The 21,008-nt window shown below is 45.5% G+C and overlaps 1 protein-coding gene across 1 annotated transcript in view; it reads right to left on the bottom strand.

Moving 5' to 3' along the window:
* LOC125331634 (RING1 and YY1 binding protein) overlaps positions 1-20,374 on the bottom strand; it is a 42,729-nt gene extending 22,355 nt beyond the window's left edge. The window contains exons 1-2 of the mRNA XM_048315870.1: positions 20,172-20,374; positions 19,228-19,353 (exon numbers count right to left, since the gene is read on the bottom strand). Of these exons, the coding sequence (XP_048171827.1) occupies positions 19,228-19,353; positions 20,172-20,203 (158 nt within the window). The 5' untranslated portion in view covers positions 20,204-20,374. The remainder of the gene's footprint in view (positions 1-19,227; positions 19,354-20,171) is intronic.
* Between the last annotated feature and the right edge of the window lie 634 nt (positions 20,375-21,008).

Genomic DNA, 21,008 nt, shown 5'->3' with positions numbered 1-21,008 from the left:
TGTGAGGCAGGAAAGCAACCCCTTCATCTGCAATAACACAAGTCTTTGCTTTTCCACTAAGTTTCCTCGGAAGAAATTGAAGCAATCAAATACCACAGAAAAACACATGGAAATTATCATTATGGCACAAAAACAAAAGCAGAAAAGCTTTTATGTGCCTTCTTTTAACAAAAGAAAGTCGCTTGACTGACTTGAGCCCACGCCCCGAGGCAGGGGCTTGGTTTGGTTTTGTTTCTGTTTATTTCACAGTTTCCTTGTTTATTCAGCTTCTTCCCTCTCCCGGTGGCAGCCAGGGCAGCCCTGGCAGGCAGCTCCATCCAAAACCAACAAGCAGCCCTTGATCCTGACAGCCACTCCATGCTGCTCTTTGAAACACAGATAGCCGTGTCCTTGTGAACCTAGAAAAAGCTTCAAGTCTTCCCCAAAGGAAAAGGTAGCAAATCACCTCAGAGCTTCCTTGAAAAGAATTCCTGTTTTTGACCCCAAGTGTCACATTAAGCTCAAAGAAGGTAGTGGAGGTGAAGAGGGAAAAGGCAACAAGTTACACAGCCAAAGCTTGATGTCGCTTAAATGCTACTTACACAGTGGCTAGAAAACTACCAGCGTGAGTTGGAAGAGAATCCTTTGCTCCTTCCCTGGAGGCTGCAGACATTTCCCAGAGATGCTGGTACAGATACCAAATGCTTGGGAAGCATCTGGCTTCTCTGCTCACAGACAAATGCACTTTGGTGGTGTTTCAGACAATACATCCTACACTGAAGTTTAACCTCAGTGACACCAATTCCACCAGCTTCAAGTGAACTTCTTTTGCCTTACACAGGCAATGGACTGACTGAGGGATCAGGACTGAAATAAGAGTAACATGAACCTTTTAAATACATTTGTAGCAGAAAACCTGGATACTAAACACCTTTTGCTCCTTTCGCCATCCCCAGCAGTGCTCCTCTTTGCTCTACTTCCTTTGGGAATGGTGAGCTTGCATTAAGGTATATATCCAGGTCTCTCATTCTCCTAATCTCAGACAGAGCCAGCCAGCAAAAAAAGCAATGTGCTTTTCCATTACTGTACTGCCCCAACAGTCCATTTTCTTTACAGCAGCAACAAAAACACAAGTTTCACCAAAGCAGACAGACTCCCATCACAGTACTTCATCAAAAATGTCTCCAAGAGAAGGTGAGTTTCTTTGTTTCTTGGCAAAGTGGATTTTTAATTTAAACAGATGTTGTCTCAAAGGCTACTGTCTCAATGACTGACATGTAGTGACATAAAATACCTGATAAGCTTATAGAAGAACATTGAATGATAAAGTCTAAAGAAGCTGAACTGTTAATGGGCAGCATGCACAATGCCCACTGCAAAACCAGGCCACAAAGCCTTTTACAAGCTATTTCTTCATTGCTTCAAAACCAAAAAACCACCACAACAGCTTCACACTCATCTTCTTTTATAACACAGGTTCCAGCAACAAAGTCTTATTCTGTATTTCTTTTTTCATATCAGCAAGAATGCCAGGTCATTTATTCCCCATTTATTCTCACAGGAGAGTATCATTCCCGTAACACAGGCTCTAAGTTTTCTGTCAGAATTTTACAGACCAGAAAGTTCTCCATGCAGATAAACTATGCTAATCCTATATGCACATACCCTCCACACCACACACAGGTGCACAACGAACCTGCCTGAGTTACAAGTGATGAGAAACCTTCTGGATGCTGCAGTACCTTATAACAAGCATTTTACAGAAAGCAGCAGCAACAGTAGTACTAAGGTTGCGATGATCCGCCGGTTTAAGTTCAATGGGATCTACAGGAAGATATAAGCTTAGTGTAAATCAACCCCATGAACTTGAGAAATAGGCCCTCAGACTTGCAAGCCTGCTTTCATGGGAACCACAGAAAACTGGAAAAGTTATTCTAATATTTCATTAATTACTGCAATCACAGCATCTCTCAAAGTCTTTCAACTCAGGTAAGATGTTCTTGTATCAGCTGGACTGATTCTTGTACTGATCTAAATTTCCCCCTTTTCAGAACTGTTAGGAACAGCCCACCCACTACACAGGTCTTGGCAGGTGAGGTTCATCCAGATGCCTCAGGACAGAGAAGGAAGATGACTGGTAGGCAAACACTCCTGGAAAAGCAGGAGACAGTGGAAGAGGCTGGGAATAACTAATACCTGCCTACCCACTGAAGCACACTAATTATAGAGAATAATTGAACAACTGTTTTCCTTACTCAGGGAGGTGCAGATAAGAGGCATGGGCCTTCTCATACCTCGGATGGGAGTTTAAAGTGCTCTCAGCTGGCAGCAATGCATAGAAAAAAGTCACCGGCTGTGACAATTAACAGCTTCAGTTTAAGTCTCTTTTGTTCAAGTGAGTAACTCTTCCACTCAGACATATTACATGAAACAACCCTTCCTCAGCTAAACAGATTTATTCAAGGCACACAGCTACAACCCAAATGTAAAACCCGTAAGGCCCTTGATGTTGGGGAAGCAGCCACACTGTGTTTTTATGCTGTGGAGTTAAAGGTGTAAAGTGGATGAGGGATCCAGTGTCCTCCTACAACCCCAGCAATACTTCACTGTATCAACTCGTTCTTTTTTAAAACCAGATTCTCATGGAAACTCAAAACCAAAGCCATGCACCAGCCTGCAGAGGAAAAGGAGAGATGTCTACAAAATGAGTTACTTCAGGACATGCACAGACATGTGAAAAATGACCTAGAACTGAGGGTAAGCAGCAAATCCTTAAATGAGATGTAAAGTAAGGTAGGGATAGATTTCACTTAAGAAGTTGTTTACTAGCAAAATTCCAGGAAAAATGTATTTCAATTAAGAGACCTATGTTGATTTTATCCACAGTCTGTCCACTCAATCACCATTTCTCAGAATTGGATGCATGGTGGGAATTGAATCTCTTTGTGGGAACAGGTGTGAACACTTGCTGGAGCTGTGTGCAGTTCTGCCTTATCTCTGTTCCAAACACAACACAACCTTCATTAAAACCTCTCTTCATTAAAGCATCTCAGTTGTGAGATTTTTGTACCACTTGCTGCCTGAATTTGAAAAAAAAAAAACAAACCAATAACACTTTTTTCTATAATACACTTTACACAGAGGCTAAAAAGAGACTGCTTGCATAACAAGTCTTATGCAATTTCCCAAATAAATTTCTACCTTTGTTGGGAGGAGAGGGGGGGGGAGATTATGATGACTTGAAGATTTTCAAGGCTGCAGATTTGGCTTCAAAAGCTAGGAGTCCACATGCCATTCAAAATCTTACTTATAATTATTGCCACCACATCAGCACCCAAAGATCCCATCAGGAACAGTGCCCCAGTGTAATAACAACCTGACAAAATACACAATTTGCCACCAGAGTATATACCCTAAAGAAGAGTCTGACATCAGCTGAAAAAAAACAAACCCAAAAAAGTCACCAAAATGCAACTTTAACTTTGTGAACCATCTTCAGCCTAGAGTAGTTTGCCAGAGCAAATACAGCAGTAAGGTGTCTCATGTGGAAAACCTAGGCTAAGAAAAAAGCCCACCAGAACACCATGCAACTGCACGATCATCACGAAGATGTTTAAAAAACAAACAGCCTTCACACTGTAAACAAGCAGGTACTTTAAGTCACACACAATCCAAGTAACTCATAAGGAGTAAACACAGAAGTAAAATAATGAAGCCCAAGCAGCAGCACAGAGAAAAATAAGAAAGCAAGGGACTTGTCCAACAGACAAATTTTGACAAATATTTTCACAGGTCTGAAAAAAATTTTCTTTTCCTTAATTTTTTGTTGTTTTTGTGATTTGGCCTTTTCTCTCCACTGGTGTTTCTCTGATCTCCACTCAGCCCCCAGCACACAGGGCTGGCACTGACACCGACCCTGCTGCGGAGCCGGAACAGCCTCATGCCCCAACCCCTGCTCCAGCTGCTGCTCCAAGCGGGAATCTTAAACCCCCACCCGGGGCACAACTGCAGCCTTGTAGCTGCACTGGGAATACGCTGAAAGTGTCAGTGATTCAGAAAGGAAAAGAAGCCTTAAATTAATTTTCATTGAAAATTGAAGAGGTCTACTGCAAGTTTCAGATCTTGGAGGCCCAGGGGATTTTCAGCAACAGCTTCAGCTGGGTATCAGGGAGCAGAGGATGGACATCAAGCCTGGCAGAGGCAGCATCCATCCCGCCAGAAACTACAGACATTAAATTACACTTTCACAACTGAGCTAATCAGCCTCATTCCAAACAGAAGCTGCATTTATCTTCTCGGAACAGCAGACTTTTCTTAATTATCCAAGGTCAGTGGCAGTGAATATTGAGCAAAATGACTTGGGGAAGCAATGTAGATAGAAAACAGGAGGGCAGGCAGCCTTACACTTGCTTAGCAGTAGTATCCCATTTTAAAATAAAGTAGCTCTTTTTAGAGATGAGAATTACTTTCTAATTAATCACCACCCAACCACATCACCAATCATATTTGACAAGGTACCTTATTAGAAACAGAAATACTAAGTTCTGTACCAGCAAAATTCTCCGTTTTTCGAAGAATCACATAGGTTGGAATAGTCCTTTAAGACAGAGTCCAACCCTGCACTGCCATGTCCACCACTAAAGCATGTCTTCAAAGACCACACCTACACATCAACTAAGAGAAAAAAACATTTTTAGATGTTGGAGTGCAAAGGTTTAAGACAACTGAAGTGTCCAGCAGTCAGCTTAAGGAAGAAAATTACATTATTTTTTTATCAAACTCACCCAGAATTAGAGCAACATCTCAGAATTTTGATCACCATCTCTGTGTGCTTAAGATATTCACGGATGTTAATATAAAAACCTTGAAAGCACTGCACCTCCAATTCAATCCCTACAAGACAGGAGGTCTGAGGTGCACAGACTAACCTGCTGCCTTGCTGCAATACACAGCTTTGCCTGACAGGTTCGAGCTTGTCACAAAGCAGAAACTATTCTGGAAGGCTCAACAGCCATTTCAGCTCCCCTAAAAACACAAGTGGTTAAGGGCTGACAGGTACTGCATAGCAGAAAGGTATTGCGTAATTGCCCTGAAACGTCTGTTCATGAACTCCACAACAGAAATGCGTATTATTCTCAGGAGCTGGAGAGTTATTTCATGTGGCATCCATAATTACACAGCAGCTGAAAATTTCTGCAAACACAGAAGCAAGTAATAGTTCCAACAAGCCTAACATGAGCAGTGTTCTTGGTTTGACCACGGCCTGATGAGGACATCAGAGATAAAGAAAGGAAGGGGAAAGATGCAGAAAGGTGCCTCCATAAGTCTCGTGATGGAACTGACACATCAGGAACAAACCTGCCCTGACCACAACGGTCCTGGGACAAAGGACACCACCCTTTAAATGCACAGTGGTCCTCAGGCAATGTAGGGACTGCATGGGGCTTTATCTCTTTCCAAGTTACATCCTGGCTTCCTAAGCTTGTTGGGTACATTATATAACTATTAATTACACCGCTGTTCAGCGTGCTTTTAACTGCAATGATTCAAACTGCTTCCAGGAGCTCGCTAATCCAAAGTACAATCCTCTTGACAGCAACTGACAGATTCGGAATATTCAGTTCTAGCTGAAAGGAAGACAAATCAAACCCCTCATCTGTCTGCTGCAAAAAGAGCCAATATTCCTGCTGACCAGACCCACAGCTCCATCAGGGACTGGGACACGCTGTCCACAGGACAGCTCTGGGAAGGAGCAGAAGCCAAGCTCTGCTAACACAGCAAAGGAAGACTTCTTCCCAAAGGCCACCTTCAAATTTAAAGGGAAAATAGAAAATTTGGTCTGGTTTGCATTTCCTCACAGGCACTGAAAGGTTTCAGCCATCAGCTCCTGGACCCAGCAGACACCCTCCTCGGACATGTGCTCTGCCTGTGCCCTTCCCAGCCACTCTGCCAGCCGGAATCTTCCCTGCAAGCTCCAACACAATTCTACGTGCATTATTTATCCCTCTCACTAAGTCATGCGGTGGGGTAATTACTTAACTATTGTAATGATATTTTGCAATGGCTGTACTCTGTTATACTGATTTTCATGAGCTTTCTTTTGCTGCGTGTATTGAGAAAAGAGCACATTTTCCTGAGGTATAAAAAAAGCCCAAGTTTGACATTTATTTCAAGCCTAAGAGCCGGATGTCAAAAGTGAATCTTCAGAATTAACAATGTATTCTTAATTAAAACAATGTTAATATATTATTGGATTTCTGCTGTATCTGCTAACAACCACAGATGACATGTTTTTTCATTAATCTAATGAAATATAAAAATAGTTATTAACTTTTTGTACGTGTTAATGACAAAGTTTTTCCTTCCAATAGAATGTTGTTTTCCTTTTAAAACTCTTCGAGACCTCAGTTAGCATAATTACTAAACATTTGAAAGCTGAGACACTGGCAACATTTTTATTAACAAACTCAAGTCAAGACACACTGGCATGTCTTGCTTACCACCACATTAAACTTTACTAGGATAAATGCTCATCTCAGACTCAGAGAATTGGTACAGTAAAACACTGTTTAAAATCAGTCCCTTCTATATACTCAACATGATGTAAGCTACACAGCAGAGCAATTAAACAATTATTTATGTCTCCCTACCCCCAGGATGCTCTTCAGGCTATTGATGATTCAAGGTGTACTTGCAGCAGTTTTGTGGAGTGACGAACAGCATTTCAAAAAATGCAACAGTCCCGGTAGCTCAGAACTGGTTGGAAAACTTTTTCTGCCTGGAGCCAGCAATTCTTCCAGGAGGAACTTTACTTTAAAAGCTGTTAACGATAATACCCTGAACTGGCACAAGCAAAGAAAGCAACAAGCCACAGTAATCGACCTGTCTTACCTACTAATAATGTGCTGGCTATACAAGCAAAGACATGGATACAACTCCAGGGAGAAGGAATATAATCTTTTTGATACCAGTGAGCACGTATTTGAAAACTGTAGCTCTGCAAAATTTGGTAAATCTCTTGGGTTTTCCTGGGTATTTTGTTTCATTCTGCTTGAAAACAAGAAAATGTTTGGTCACCGAGATGCTCTCTTTTAAAAAAACTAACCCAAAAACAAACAGAAAAGAACCAGATCCAGAACTGTAGCAGTCTCAGGCTCTGTTCAAACTTTAGAGGCTCTAGGAAGACCAAGAGCTACGAGCAGTCTGAGGAGCCCTCTGCTTACATGGACACAGACCACGCTACTCCCTGAAGTCCTAACTCATTTCTCAAATCTTTATCTATTAAAAATATCTACCTGAACAAACAGTCTTGGAAAAAAGCAAGATCACAAAAGACAACCGTGTTAAGTTTTATGTTAACTTATTCCCTTGCTTCTCAACGCATCGATCCCGGAGGCCTGATCCAGCCCTTGCAGCTGACAGCAAAGTGCTGCACTGACTTCTGCAGCCGCCGGACATGACTCAAAAAATCAATTCAAGGGGCAAAGGGTCACATTCTCCCCAGGCATCAACTACCTGTTGAACCAAGACAGACTTGCAAATGCCAGCACACTCGGAAATAAAGCAACCAGCTGTTATTAAACTCATTTCTTAGCACAATGTCTGTATTTCCACACCCGTGACTAAGTAAACCTGCTCCTCACACTACACCTTTGTGAAAAAAAAAAATAAATAAACCACTCATGCTTGTGACAGGCTTTTATAAACAAGTGAGTGTATTACACAGCTGTACAACTTCAGAGTTTTGAATTCAGAGTGCCAGTGGGAAAGTCAGTCTGGCTTAAAACTCAAAAAAAATGGCAAGAGGGGAAAAACTAGAGAGATGGAAATAAATCCAAACTACTGCTCAGTGCAGTCCTTCATTGTCCCTGCACACTAGGGAAGACCCTGAGAACTGTAACAGGTACATTATAATGGATCTTCCATTACTTGCTTGGCATGCTGGGCCATTGGCAGTAGGAATGCCTCTTTCAGACACAAGAAGTGAGACTGTCCTCATGTTTTACATCTTTGTAAGTGCACAGGCTGAACGTGAAGGTGTGATCTCCCATGCATTCACAGGGCAGGTATGCAGCACATGGGCATGATATTCTACCTGTGTTCTGTTTGTCATCGATTTTTCTACCAATTTTTTAATTTGTGATTGGGAAAAGAAGTCATCCCCTTCATAGGGACAGGACAGCTTTTCCTTACCAGAAAGTTTCACTGTTGTTTCTCTGAATGCTGATTCAGCGTCTCTCAGGCCAGCAGTGTAAATTCCTGGCATGCACTTGTACATTCCCAGATGATGCAACCCAGGAGCCTCAAGGAACCCTTCACAGGTCTACAATTCTGAATGCAAATGTGTGGTCCCAGCTGGCAGAGGTGCTGCCAAACTGTCACTGTCAATAAGTCATCTAATGAAGCTCAAAATTTCACAGTTTGAGCTCTGCTATTCCAGCCCGTCCCTGTGGACGGCCCCACAGTCCCACAGACACTAACAAAGCATGTCTCGGATGCATCAGATCTTCTTGACCTCAGAAGTTAAGCAATTTACAACAAACTTGACTCACATCCGGCAATAAGTATGCTTAATTAATGACTCTTAATTGCTGCCAGAGCCCTATATTCCCACACCCTTGACAAAGCATGTTCCTTGATCTGCTAACTCCTATGTAAAATTGCACAACTCTGACAACCCCGTGCCTTTAGTACCACATTCCTTCCACACTTCAGGAGCGAAGACATCGCTGTACATGAGAGACGTGAAGTGTACAAAAAGTACCCACTACACAATTCCAGCAGCCCAACATCACTTGCTTCCTGGCTGCCCTTGCTCTTTATTTTTTCAACCATTATCTATACAGTTCAGAGAAAGGAAGATAAACACAGTTTGTTAGGTTTGACTTCAAGAGCAGTTTTTGAGAAGACATTTCAGAACCTGAAGTGCTTCCTAAAAATGAACTTTACCTCCTACAAGCTGTATGTGGACTTCATAGTGCATTTACTTGACAGAGAGGTAAACCTGTGCAGGTGAGTTACCTAACTATCCAGATTCACAGCAAGTTAAAACTCTTTTCTTCCCCCACACAAGAAGCAGTGCCCGAGCTGCCAGCATCCTGCTCACAGCGCTGGAGGGTACAGGAACACCCACCAGCCACTCAGAATAACCCTTTCCTCCCAACATTTACAGCTTCCGTGTGTGCCCTGTTGGAACTGACCATCTCTGCACACAGATTCTGCTTACGCAAGGTTTGCAGCCCTGTATCCTGTAACAGGAGCACTCCTGCCCACCCCGAGCTCCTGATGGGATCACCGCTATGCCTCCCAAGAGCCCAGACAGGAGCAAAGCAGCCATGGAGGAACAGCAGTTTGCAGGTTAACTCACTCTCCCTGGGCAAAGCTGGATGAGGCCCAAAACACAAAGCTACCTTGAAGCCATCTCAGTGCTGCTGCCACGCACCAGCACAGCCCCAGCTGTCCTTTGGACAAGTCACTCGCCCTCTCTGCCTCATGCTTTGCCTTTAGCTCTGACAGAAATCCAGCACCATCACACACTGCTGCAGTAACTTCTGCAACCCACAGGCTTCCCTTTCAACACTTTTCCTCCAACTAAGACCCACCGTCCTTCCAATCAGGCAGCTGCCAGTCTTTTCTCCACAAGTCAAGCTACTTGTGTGTAAAACCACTAAGACACACACAACTCCCCCAGAATAATTCACCATTTTTATGGGCAGCATTTTCACGTGATGCAGGTTTACAAATTGCTAGTACTATGCTGAATGACAAACATTTCCTAAAACTTATTAAGTATTTCTGTTAAATTGATCCACACCCATAGATAAAAAATGAAAATGGTTTTATTTCTCCGCAAGGCACCTGTAATAACGGAGCAGTGGCAGCAAACAGGCACCAACCAGCTCCCTGGTCCTATTAGCATTACAGAGGAAAGCCTCCCCTTCTGCTGCTAATGATGTGCTCTACCCTGTATCCCCAGGAGACAAATGACTGCACTGGCTGATTGACTCCATCACAGGGCCATCATCCATCAATGTATTGCCTCTCTTATTGAAATCTCATCTCAGGAAGAGAAAGTGCTCAGTGCCACTTCCGAAAAAAACAGTGAGAGCACTTTCAGAATAAGAGCTCCAAGATATATAATGAGAGCCAAATATTTCAGCAGAGACACACATTTCCAGCAACCTGAACAGATCAGCATGCTTTGTCCACCCAGGACAAGTAAGATTTATGTCCTTCTGCTAAACTAGATCTTTTTTCTTTTTAATTAAACAAAGGAATGAAACACATACCATAGACATAAATTTCTCGATCAAATTATAACACAGACAGTGAATATAATCATACAGATTAAAAACGGCATCCCAAGGATATTTAGCTAGCTGACTTGCTAAAGGGTGAATTCCAGCATCTCTTACACCTAAATCACATTAACATCATACAAGCCCCACTGTCATCTGCAAATAGAGGTGAAAGAAAATTTAAATCCTTCCATGTATTTATTTACTACATGGACAACAAAAAAAAAGGGAGCAATCCTATTCCATTAATAAATACCCCTATAATTTATAAAATTATTATAAAATGCTGCATATTTGGGACTGGGGTGCAGGGAATAACCAACACTCACCAATCATTGGGCAGTTTTCTGATCAACTTTACATCACTGAAGCCACCAAATCCCAGCAGTTCTGCATCCTCTCTCCCCCTCCCCAAATCGACCACGTGAATCTGCACATGAATTACCCAGACACAGCTCCATATGCACAAAAATAATTTAATTCAGATAAAATATTTTAGATTATGATCAGTCTCACTTCTGTCTACTCAAAAATATAAATCTGAAGAAGGCAGCTTTATCTCAGGCAAGATATTTTGTCTCACTTAGCACCTCTGCATGTTACAAACAATTCATTATAACTCTGAAATCCCTATGAACAATCTGCTCGAGAAAACATGTCTAAACATTTATTCCTTGTTTAGCCCTAAACAAAATCCAAAACTGACTTGTTTTGCTTCCATTTTATTTAAAGACAACCTATTTGGTAAGATCCTAAAACTAAAGTTTTTGGAACTTCTGACCAGAGAATCATAAAATTGCCTGGGTTGGAAGGGACTCTAAAGATCACCTTGTTCCAACCACTCTGCCATGGGCAGGGACACTTTCCACTATCACATGTTGCTCCAAGCCCCTTCCAACTTGGTCTGGAACAGTTCGAGGGATGAGGCAGCCACAGCTTCTCTGGGCAACCTGTGCCAGGACCTCACCACCCTCACTATGAGGAATTTCTTCCTAATACCTAATCTAACCCTGCCCTCTGCTCAGTTTGAAGCCATTCCCCTTGGCCTTCATGCCCTTGTAAAAAGTCCCTCTCCAAATTTTTAGTATGTTGATCCTTGTGGCATAAGGGTGTACTCCACAATCCCAGGCCAGTGTCTCGGGGAAGACCACATACAGTTCAAAATCAGGTCTCCTGGTTTCATGATCAGTATTTTAGATCCCTGTGGGCCCTCTTCCTTGTGCACTTCCAGTATTACTTAACAGAAGATTGGCTGTGGGTGTACTTTGAACTGTCAGAAACACAGAGAGAACTTCAGGAATAAAATACTACCGAAGCAACACCCAGTTTTAACCAATTAGATTTGGGTTTTGTAGGGAATACTTGAGATTCACATTTGGAATGCACTGAGCTACTGAACAGTCAAACAAAACCCACTGGGCCAGCGAAGAGAAGGGATGCTTTTCCCTCTCACTTATATTTGAGCCAGTCAGAATTACTATCTTTCCCATGTTTAACAGGCAGTGATTTTGCTGATGTACCAATTAGCACTCTGCTACAAAGAACATGCTCCTAATTAATAGCTGGTTTATGGGAAGAGCAATGTTAAGGATTTGGTTGTACCTCCAGATGTACCAAAAAAGTAGAAAAGGACCTCTGGTTGATGTAAAGGAAATCTGTCTGCACAAAGAGACAATCAATGTATTTAGCATATGTCAGCTGTAAAAGGAACTTACATAAACATAATGGAGGCATTTCCACACTATTTCTGTTGTATCCTGTAATCCTGGACATCTGCTTAGGGTAGCATGGATGGGCTACTCAGTGCTCCTGGTCTGCTTTTTTTGCTGTGCCCTTAACATGAAATGGCAATAAGGGTAATTTGCCCTTACCTGTCTGCAACATGCACACTTTAAATAAGTACTCAAACCCTCCTGGAAGACCCCTTCCCTCTGGAAATGCCCAAATTTCTCCTTTTACCTTGTGAAGAAAGAGCCCAGTGCAAAGATGCAAACTACAGCTGCAAGACACAGCCACGGAGAGAGTTTGTATGAATCTTATTTCAGGTCAGAACTACGCGTTACAGAACTCCAGCGCACCTTGCGAGTGACCTACATTACAGGACTGGAACCCACTAACCTACAGAACCACCTGAAATCCCACAAAATAGGTCAGTGGGTTTCCTCCTAAGAAGAACTCCCCAGACAAGGAGAGATGCACGTGAAATAAAGGACAAGCAGAGTACATGCTTTGCCTGATGCAGGAGCCACGTGTTTCACCCTGCTGCCATATTCCTGCACGCCAGCAGGACTCCCCAGAAGTGCCATGAACTTGTGTGTTCCTCACTGAGGGACCCTGGAAGGACCTGTCTGTTTGTTCAAGCCCAATGGAGCAGGAAGAAAAGGAGCAGTGCCACAGCAAGGAACAGTAAGCCTACCAATAATGCAAAGCAGCTAGAGTACAAGCAACACCTGATTCAAGATCAGCAGTGAACTTGCCTGGAGTTATGGCAGGGGTGTCCAAGTTACAGCACAAAAGCCAGGTGTAGCCAGCCAAAACAATCTGTCCAGCCCACAGCACACTTCTTGACTCCTTTCACCCCTCATGAGGGTCTTGGGTCTCATGCATTTTTTTCAGGGACCTAAAAATTCAGCCAAAACAGAGTCCCAGAGTGCTGCACACTGCTGCGAACACCAACACTGAGCACAGGACACACAGCCAGGATGCCACAGGAGCAGAGGGTGGTCACAGGGAAAACACTTTGTATCCACCACTTCCCCCCTCTCAACTATCACTACAGGCAACACTGCACACTGTCTTATTTCCAGTTCACCCAATTCCTCTTACCAGACAAACCCCACATCAGGGTGCAAACACACCCACCAGCCGTGCAAAGGCAGCAGCCCCTCCGCAGCAGCAGCTGATGGGAACATGAAACAATCAGGGCAATTAAGAAAGGCATGCAGAGAAAGTTGCTCCGCATTCCTCTGCCTACCAGTTCCCCACAAGGACCTGTTGGGAGCCAGGGGTCAGCATCCCAGTGGACGCAGTGTCTGCTCGCAGCAATAAAAGAGAGTTGCATGCCCTCTCCTCCTACACGCACATACATACTTTGATTTAGATTCCCGTCTCCCAGAAAAGCAGCCTATGGAGGAAAGGAGAAATGAATAATATCCACGCTGCATATCATCAGTGATGTATTAACACGCTCAGTGTCGCAGTTTATCCATTAGATCTTTAGAGAGTCTTCAAGAGAAATCAGAGATTGACACTAAACCCTACCACCCACAATTACTTAACCCAAACGGGTAATCTACATAAATATTATCAACACCCCTTATCCACGCTGAAGATTTTACTATTTAACAAATAGATCTTTTTACCCTAATAAAAAAAGGAAAACAACAGATATAGCTGTTATTCCTTAGTAAGACATTGAGAAAAAACCACAGTGGTGGAAGCAAAGTGAGTCATGGGAACCACCATACTCCCTACTGCATTTGCCACCCACAGCTTCTCAGGTACCCAAATTTGACAACCATAGCAAAGGGGTATTGCCTTGGTGCTGCACGTCAACACTGAGGATTCTCCCCGCTGAGAATTATTTCCCAGAGGTGCTGAGATCTAAGAGAAATCCTGGGGTGATGGTAATGAGATCATTAATGCCAGAGCCAAACACCACAAAGAGCAAATCAGGACACAACTCTCACTTCTTTCAAACAGCCAAAGTACAAGACACAGATCTTATGCCAGGGTTATGCTTGCACCAGGCTGACAGATAATCTGAAGCTGAACAGTTTCATCTGCTCAGCTGAAGCCTCACAGACTAACTTCATGCTAGTTTAAAAAATAAGTGTAGCACGAATCTGTACCAGAAGTCAGTTTATAATGGATCAGTACTCCAAGCCATGTGGCCGAGACACATGTGGTCCTGCAATACAAGTCACAGATTCAAACTTGGTGTGTTGTCAAACCACAGCCCCAGAATCAAGGATTTGCTGTGAACCATCAGCATTGTCTGCTTGTCAGATGGTGTTTGCTCCTGCCCTTGGCTCCTCTGCCCTGGTGGGTTTGCCAGACCTACAGAAGTACTCCCCAAATCCACAAAGTAACAGCCACTTACTTTTAGGCAGTGCTGGCAAATAACGTATGAGACAACAGAGATTTCAGCAACTCCTGGCACGTGGGCAAACATTTTGCAAATAGGTATTGTGCATTCCAGCACTCAGCAGTACCCAGGCAGAGTAACACTGCAGCCCCATTACCAGAACAGCAGTCCCTGAGGGGACACATCCTCAGGATATGGATGGTCCAGTGGAACAATGGCACAACTCCAGGCTGATAGAGTCCATGCTTCACTCCTCCTAATCCAACAGCCATTTAAATTCAGCAATCAACAGGAAAAACAGGGATGATTTAACAATAGATTTAAACAGCCAAATAGTAAAACAAATATTCCAGAGTAAAAGCACCAACATCGCTTCCACAACAGCTTTTTTCTAGACAAGTTCTGTATTCCACTTTTATGGAAATTAAGCCACTTAAAGGCCAGCTATGATGCTAAATAAAACCCACCCTAATGCAGGTGAAAGCTAACTTGACAGAACCAAAGTAAACCACTTGGCTTCCAACCTACACCACAACCACACATCATGCAAGGGTTTTCAGAACAGTCCTGCAAACACATGGCAAATAAGCAGGGCACATATTAGTTGTATGAAGGTCAGGATCATAAGCCTGATTCCTCATTCCAGGAATAGCAGGACTATCTGGTGCCTATTCTGGTCAGCCCAGCTTGGATGCAGAAGAAAATACTTTTCCATAGTGACATGGACAGTAGTTTGCATCCTTCAAGGTGGTAGTTCAGATCTTGCAAACATGAGAATTTTCTACAGAACTAAAGAGAAACAAAGGCCAGTATCTGAGACATCTGTTCCATACAAGAGAATTCAGTTCATAAATATAAACAGTTTTAGCTCGGTCTCCCCTCAAAAATAAGGATGGCAAAAGGGTGAAGCACTACTGATATCACTCCTTGGGCTCTCCACAATGAAGTGTACATTCACATCATTTGATGCAAACTCCAACCCCTGCACTTCAGGCATACAGGTGTTAGCAACAAATAAAACAGAAATGCTTGTTCAATTTATACCTTGCAGAGGACACACACATTTCAACTCAAATTTGTACTAAAAGCTCCCATTGTTTTGTTAATTTGCATATCAGACATACAATTGTTGCTTTCACATTTTCCACTGACTTTAAGTGCATTTCCCTCTACTCAAGGCACATTCATGATAAGAGGATGTGGAGTGTGGAAAAGGAAAGTATTCATCCCAAATTTAGAGAAAAAAATAACATCAGAGAAGCTCCACCACATCACATCACTTGCCTATTCATCCAAAAAGAAAGTTTCAAAAACCAGTTTCTCTGAAATCATAAGGAGGGGAGCAAATACTCTCCTTCACAATGAAGTCTGAAAACAATCCCAAGTAGAAAAACTTCACAGCCCTGCCTGGGAGGAGAGAGGAAGTTACAAGAGGTGTACGGGAACACAATATATGTAAACCATCAGAGAACCAAAGGAGAAGAGGAGCAAGAATGCCATTAAGAAAAACAAATAAAACAGAGAGCCATCACCTACCCCCAAATAGGAACTCACAGGAAATACAAGGCCAAATCCTGCCCTCGCATTCTTAGGAAATCCAAAGCAAACTTTCCTTCCGTGTTTGAAGAAGTAATGGATATTGGAAAGGAACACGCGTCTCTGGAGCAAACTTCCCAGCAGAAGCTTCAATTCCAGTCTTCTCCTGAGTGCAGGAGCTGGTGTTGCTACACCAGAGCAAACCACCAGAAGAGCCACAGGACACCAGTGAAAGTGGTGACCAGCACCAGTTCCCTGTGCTGTGACACCAATAACAACCTCCAGGAAAGGAATAAGGCACTATAAACCCCAGCTAACAGCTGCCCACTGCTCACTCCCCAGCCAGCTAAATCATCATCTCACCCAGCTGAGCGCTGTGTTGAACAGAGCTGGTGTCTTTGCCATCATCCTCACAGAAGTAAAAAAAACTCAACATACTTGCCTAAATAGAAAGTGATAAAAGTTTAACCATAAAACAGCAAGAATCCAGGTGAGGAAAGGAAGCTAGTGACGTACTGTAACAAATCCAGTACTCAAGTGCTACAGGTTTAATGTAATCTTTGCAAAACAATCCTTCAGAGATGGATTTGACCTAATTTTAATTTAAAAGTGCACCTGAAATATTTATAAACAGCTCCTTGAAAAAACAGTTGAGTGCAATTTAACTGTTTAGCCTCTACAATGATTTTGACTTGGCAGGTCAACTCTAAAACTCACTGATGTTTGAAGCTCCATTTACGAGATCCTAGGGAAAGGGGATAGCTGGATCTGAGTAGATAAAACTTCTAACTGCTGCCAGCCACCCCTCCCACATGCCAACAGATTATATTGAGTCTGAAGAAATATACACACGGTGAGAATTAGCTAAGGGCCTCACCAGTTCTTAAATCAGAGACTATTTATCAGCCAAAGTAAATTCCACAACAAATAACTGGTTTCACAGTGGAGGGAGGGGGGAAGTAGGTCATACCAGATCTTAAAAAAAAAAACCCTGGGCATGCTGTGATTGAACACAATAATTTGATGAAAAACAGTTGCCTCACCATGTCTTTCACTACTTGGTTGAGTTTTTTTTTAAAGTGAGTTTGATAAATTTCCTGTAAGTGTTATTGAAGTAAGTCACAATGAAGCAAGGCAGTTTTAACTGTGGAAAAGTATCATCAACTTGTCAAATTGCAACTTAAAAGTCAAGCTCATCAGACACCTTATATTTCAAGTAATAAATTATCAATCATAACTCATCTTTACATCAGTCATTTATTTAAAAAATTCTGAATAATTTCCTGGCATTGACTCGTACATCACATACTATAACATTCAAAGTAACATCACAAATAGCTCTGACCTCCCAGAACTTCTCAACACACAATGCTCTCTCACAACACTCAATCACTCCTGCTTTCTGTTATATTTATTCATAAATTATATAAATATGCAAGAAGACATGATGGGCCATTGAATATTTTAAATACTTTCTCAAATTCTACAAACAAAAGCAATTTTAAAAGCAGCAAAAATGAATAGAAAGCTGATGAATTAAATGAATTAAAATTAGAAGCCATTCATAAGGGTCCATTAAAAGCTAAACAGAATTACAATGTTCTAGACCCGAGGATCACATCTGCAAGTAAGGCTACAGCTCTTAACCTGAAATCATCGACTGCTATCGCTCTTAATGGCCCTTTAAAAGACAAACCATCCTACTACTGCAACAAACAGTTTGAAAATTATCTTTAAAAAAAAATAAAAACGTAAGGGCATGTGAAAGCAGGCTGATGCTCTCCAAATGAACAGCAGCATGGTGGCCAATGAAAATAACAGTGTCTGATACAGGATACATCCCATCTGGGCTCTATATCTGATTAGGGCTCTCCTCCCACCGACACCCAGGCAGTGGTGTGACACTGCGGGAGCGTGTGGGGACTGCACAGCCGTGCTCCGGAGGAGCAGCTCGGGGACCAGGCGACTGCAGGAGCAACACATTCCACCTGAGCCAACAGGGAAGCCAAGGAAAGAGAAACACACACCAATCAAACGTGCTGGGAAGGTTCAGCTGCACGACAAAATGAGCCTGAACAAGTCAAGAATCAGCTCCAGGTACACACAGAACACCGCTGTCCCAAAGCTGGACCTTACTCAATGCTCTAACCATGCTATTTACAACCGGATTGAGTTCAACACCTCTGTACATTTTGTAATAAGAACAGATACTTGTAGCTGATGTGCATCACAAAACACACAGTGAAGCACTACAGCGCTCTGTCACTGTAACTCAGAGAGTTTCAATGGCCCGAAAACATGCTCCCCATTAAAAATGTAGGCACTTCACATTGTCTAAAGCACAGTGCGAACAATAACAACCCAACACGCTTTCACCTCCTTTGTCAATCAAGCCAAGACAGCCAAGTCATGCAAACAGCCTGCTGATGAGAGCACCTCAATACACAGCTGCACTCAAGGAAAACGACGCCTTTCACAATGGAAACCTCACAGACTATTTCTTTGGCAGAGCACCGCAATGGGAACTCAAATTTGGAAGGTACAATATTAACAAAAATCAGAAATCGACATGGTAGAACAAATCACAAAAAGAAAGAAAGCAGAGCACCACATGCCTGCTTTAGCGTCAACTGATACATCCAGGACAAACTTTCTGAACCCTCTAACTGAGAACTGGCAAGTTTGGGAGCTTTTTTTTTGAGATTAAATTAACTATTCCATGTCAGATTCACCGCCTCATAAAGACCTTCACAGTTTCTCGGAACAAGGCAATCAGAGAGACCTGACAGCTAAACCTTTCAGAAACCCGCACCATTCCCACACTGAGCACAAAGCCGATTCCTTTCTGATGACAACAGTCACCGAGAGATCAACATCTCAGGGAGAGAGTTATTCTCACGGCATCTTTAGTTTCACCCGTTTCCTTTCTCACTCCCTAATCCTCAGTCATTTCTACTCCTGTAGAAAACACAGGTAAACCTCCACCCAAACCACAGAAAACCACCTGCCCCAAACCACAGTCAGAGCGTTTCTGGCTGGCTGTGCATCTCCAAAAGGTTCTCTGTACACCAGCAACAACAACAAAAAAGCGCAGAACAACAAAAATATTCAGGTTGCTGCCACATCCACGAAACACATCTTCCAGCTCCAATTAAACGCTTGAAAGAGAATTTTTAAAATCCACAAGCTTTTGAACGGGGACAGAAGGGACTGCATCGGGGGAGAGAGGGGATGAAACCAGCCCATATCCAGGCAACAGCGAAAAAAATCAACAAGTCGGCGCAGCCCAGCGCGGAGCACAAGCCGCGTTGAAAGGTGCGGACGTACCTTGTGGAGGTGCCTTTCCTGACATCGCAGATGCTGCATTTGAAGGCTTCGGCGCTGTTCCTGAAGGTGCACACGCTACAATCCCAAAAGCCTTCGTCGGCTGCAGGTTTAGCTTGCCTTTTCGGCCTTGAGGAGGGGGAGGGAGAGGGGAAGCGTGTGTGTGTACGTGTGTGTTTGGGGAGGAGGAGAGAGGCGGCGGGAGGAGGAGGGAGAGGAGGAGGAGGAGGAGGAGAGAAAGAAAACACACACATGAGAAACCATGTTACAGAGCCCCGAAACCCAGCGCCTGCTCGCACCGCCGCTCTCCCGCGGGGCCGGGAGCAGCCGACAAACCCTGACCGGGGCCGGGCCCGGAGAGGTGCGGGGGGCGCCGCGCTCCGCCCCGGCCCCGCCGGGCCGGGCCGCCCGCGTCCCCCCGCCCGCGGCGGGAGGGTGGGAGGGTGGGTGGGCGAGTTTGCGGGCTGGGAGGCGCGTTCCCTCCTCCACCTTGTTAAACCTCCCTTTGTCTGGGAGCGGCGAGTGCGCGGAGCGGGGAGTGCGAGCGAGCGGAGCCGCCATGGCTGCGCTCGCACCGCACCAGCCCTGGCACCGGCGGCAGGCTGGGAGACACCGGCACTCCTCCTCCTCCTCCTCCCGCTGCCCTTCCACGCTCCCTCCATCTTAGGAGCCTCCCTCGCTCCCTCCCCGCCCGCGGCCCCCCCCCCCCGCCCCGGCCCCCCGCGTACCTGGCGGGGCGGCGCGGGCTCGCCGCCCCCTCCCTGTTCGCTCCCTCCATCTTAGGCGCCCCTCGCCGCCTCCCCCCGCCGCGGCCGAGCACACGCCGGCGGCTGCCAGCCGGGGCCTACCCGCCGCCATCCCCTCGGCCGGGGCCGGGGCAGAGGCGGCCGCGCCGCGCTCCCTCCATCTTACCGCCTCTCCCCGCCCGCCCCCGCGCCCCCGCTCACCTGGTCGGGCTCTTCTTGTCGCCCATGACCATGGATCGGGGCCGCCCCTGCCCTGCGCACAAAGAAAGAGGCGAGGGGAGGGAGGGCGGGGGGACGGGGCTGCCTCCGTCCAGCAGGCTCCGGCTGCTGCGCACCCCGCGCCGCCGCTCCTGCCGCTGCCAGGCTCCGCTCCGGACTAGCAGCGCAGCGCAGCCCGGCGCCCTCCCTCCTCCTCCTCCTCCTCCTCCCTCTCTCCCTCCCCGCGCCGCGCCGCTCCGGCGGGCGGAGCTGCTGCCGCGCCGCGGCCAATGGGGGCGGCCCCGCCGCCGGCCCTGCCGGGGAGGGAGCGGGGGGGAGCCGGGAGCGCCCCCTGCGCCGCCCCGCCGGGTCCCACCCCCGTCCGCACGGAGCCCCGCGGGCCGCCCCCCCTGCGCCGCGGCCCCTCCGCGCCGGGAGGGCTCGGGCTCCGCGCAGCCCGCGGGCGGCCCCTTCCCTTCCCGTCCCTGCCCCCTCGGAGGGTTCGTCGCCCGCCTGCCCCCGGGGGAGCGGGGCTGCCGCGGGCGGGACGGCGGCGCGCGGGGGACGGCAGGCCCGCTCCGTGAGGGGAAGGGCGGCCAGAGCCGGCTCGTCCGCCCAGTGGCTGCGCTGGGAGCACCGGAGGGGCTGGGCAGCGCGAGGCAACTCCTGCTCCGTGCCCTGACCTCGGGGACGGGCTCTGGGTGCCCTCACGGATGCCTCGACTGCCACCTCTCTGAGCTGGCTTCAGGCTCGGGGTCAGGGCAGTGGCCCGCCCAGAGGCGAAGGTGTTTCGACAGCGCTGCTGTAGTGCTGCTTCCAGAAATGTTCCCATCAATCCCG

This window comes from Corvus hawaiiensis, chromosome 11, assembly GCF_020740725.1.
Source record: "Corvus hawaiiensis isolate bCorHaw1 chromosome 11, bCorHaw1.pri.cur, whole genome shotgun sequence".
Taxonomy (NCBI): Eukaryota; Metazoa; Chordata; class Aves; order Passeriformes; family Corvidae; genus Corvus; species Corvus hawaiiensis.
This window is presented reverse-complemented; position numbering and strand designations above follow the sequence as displayed.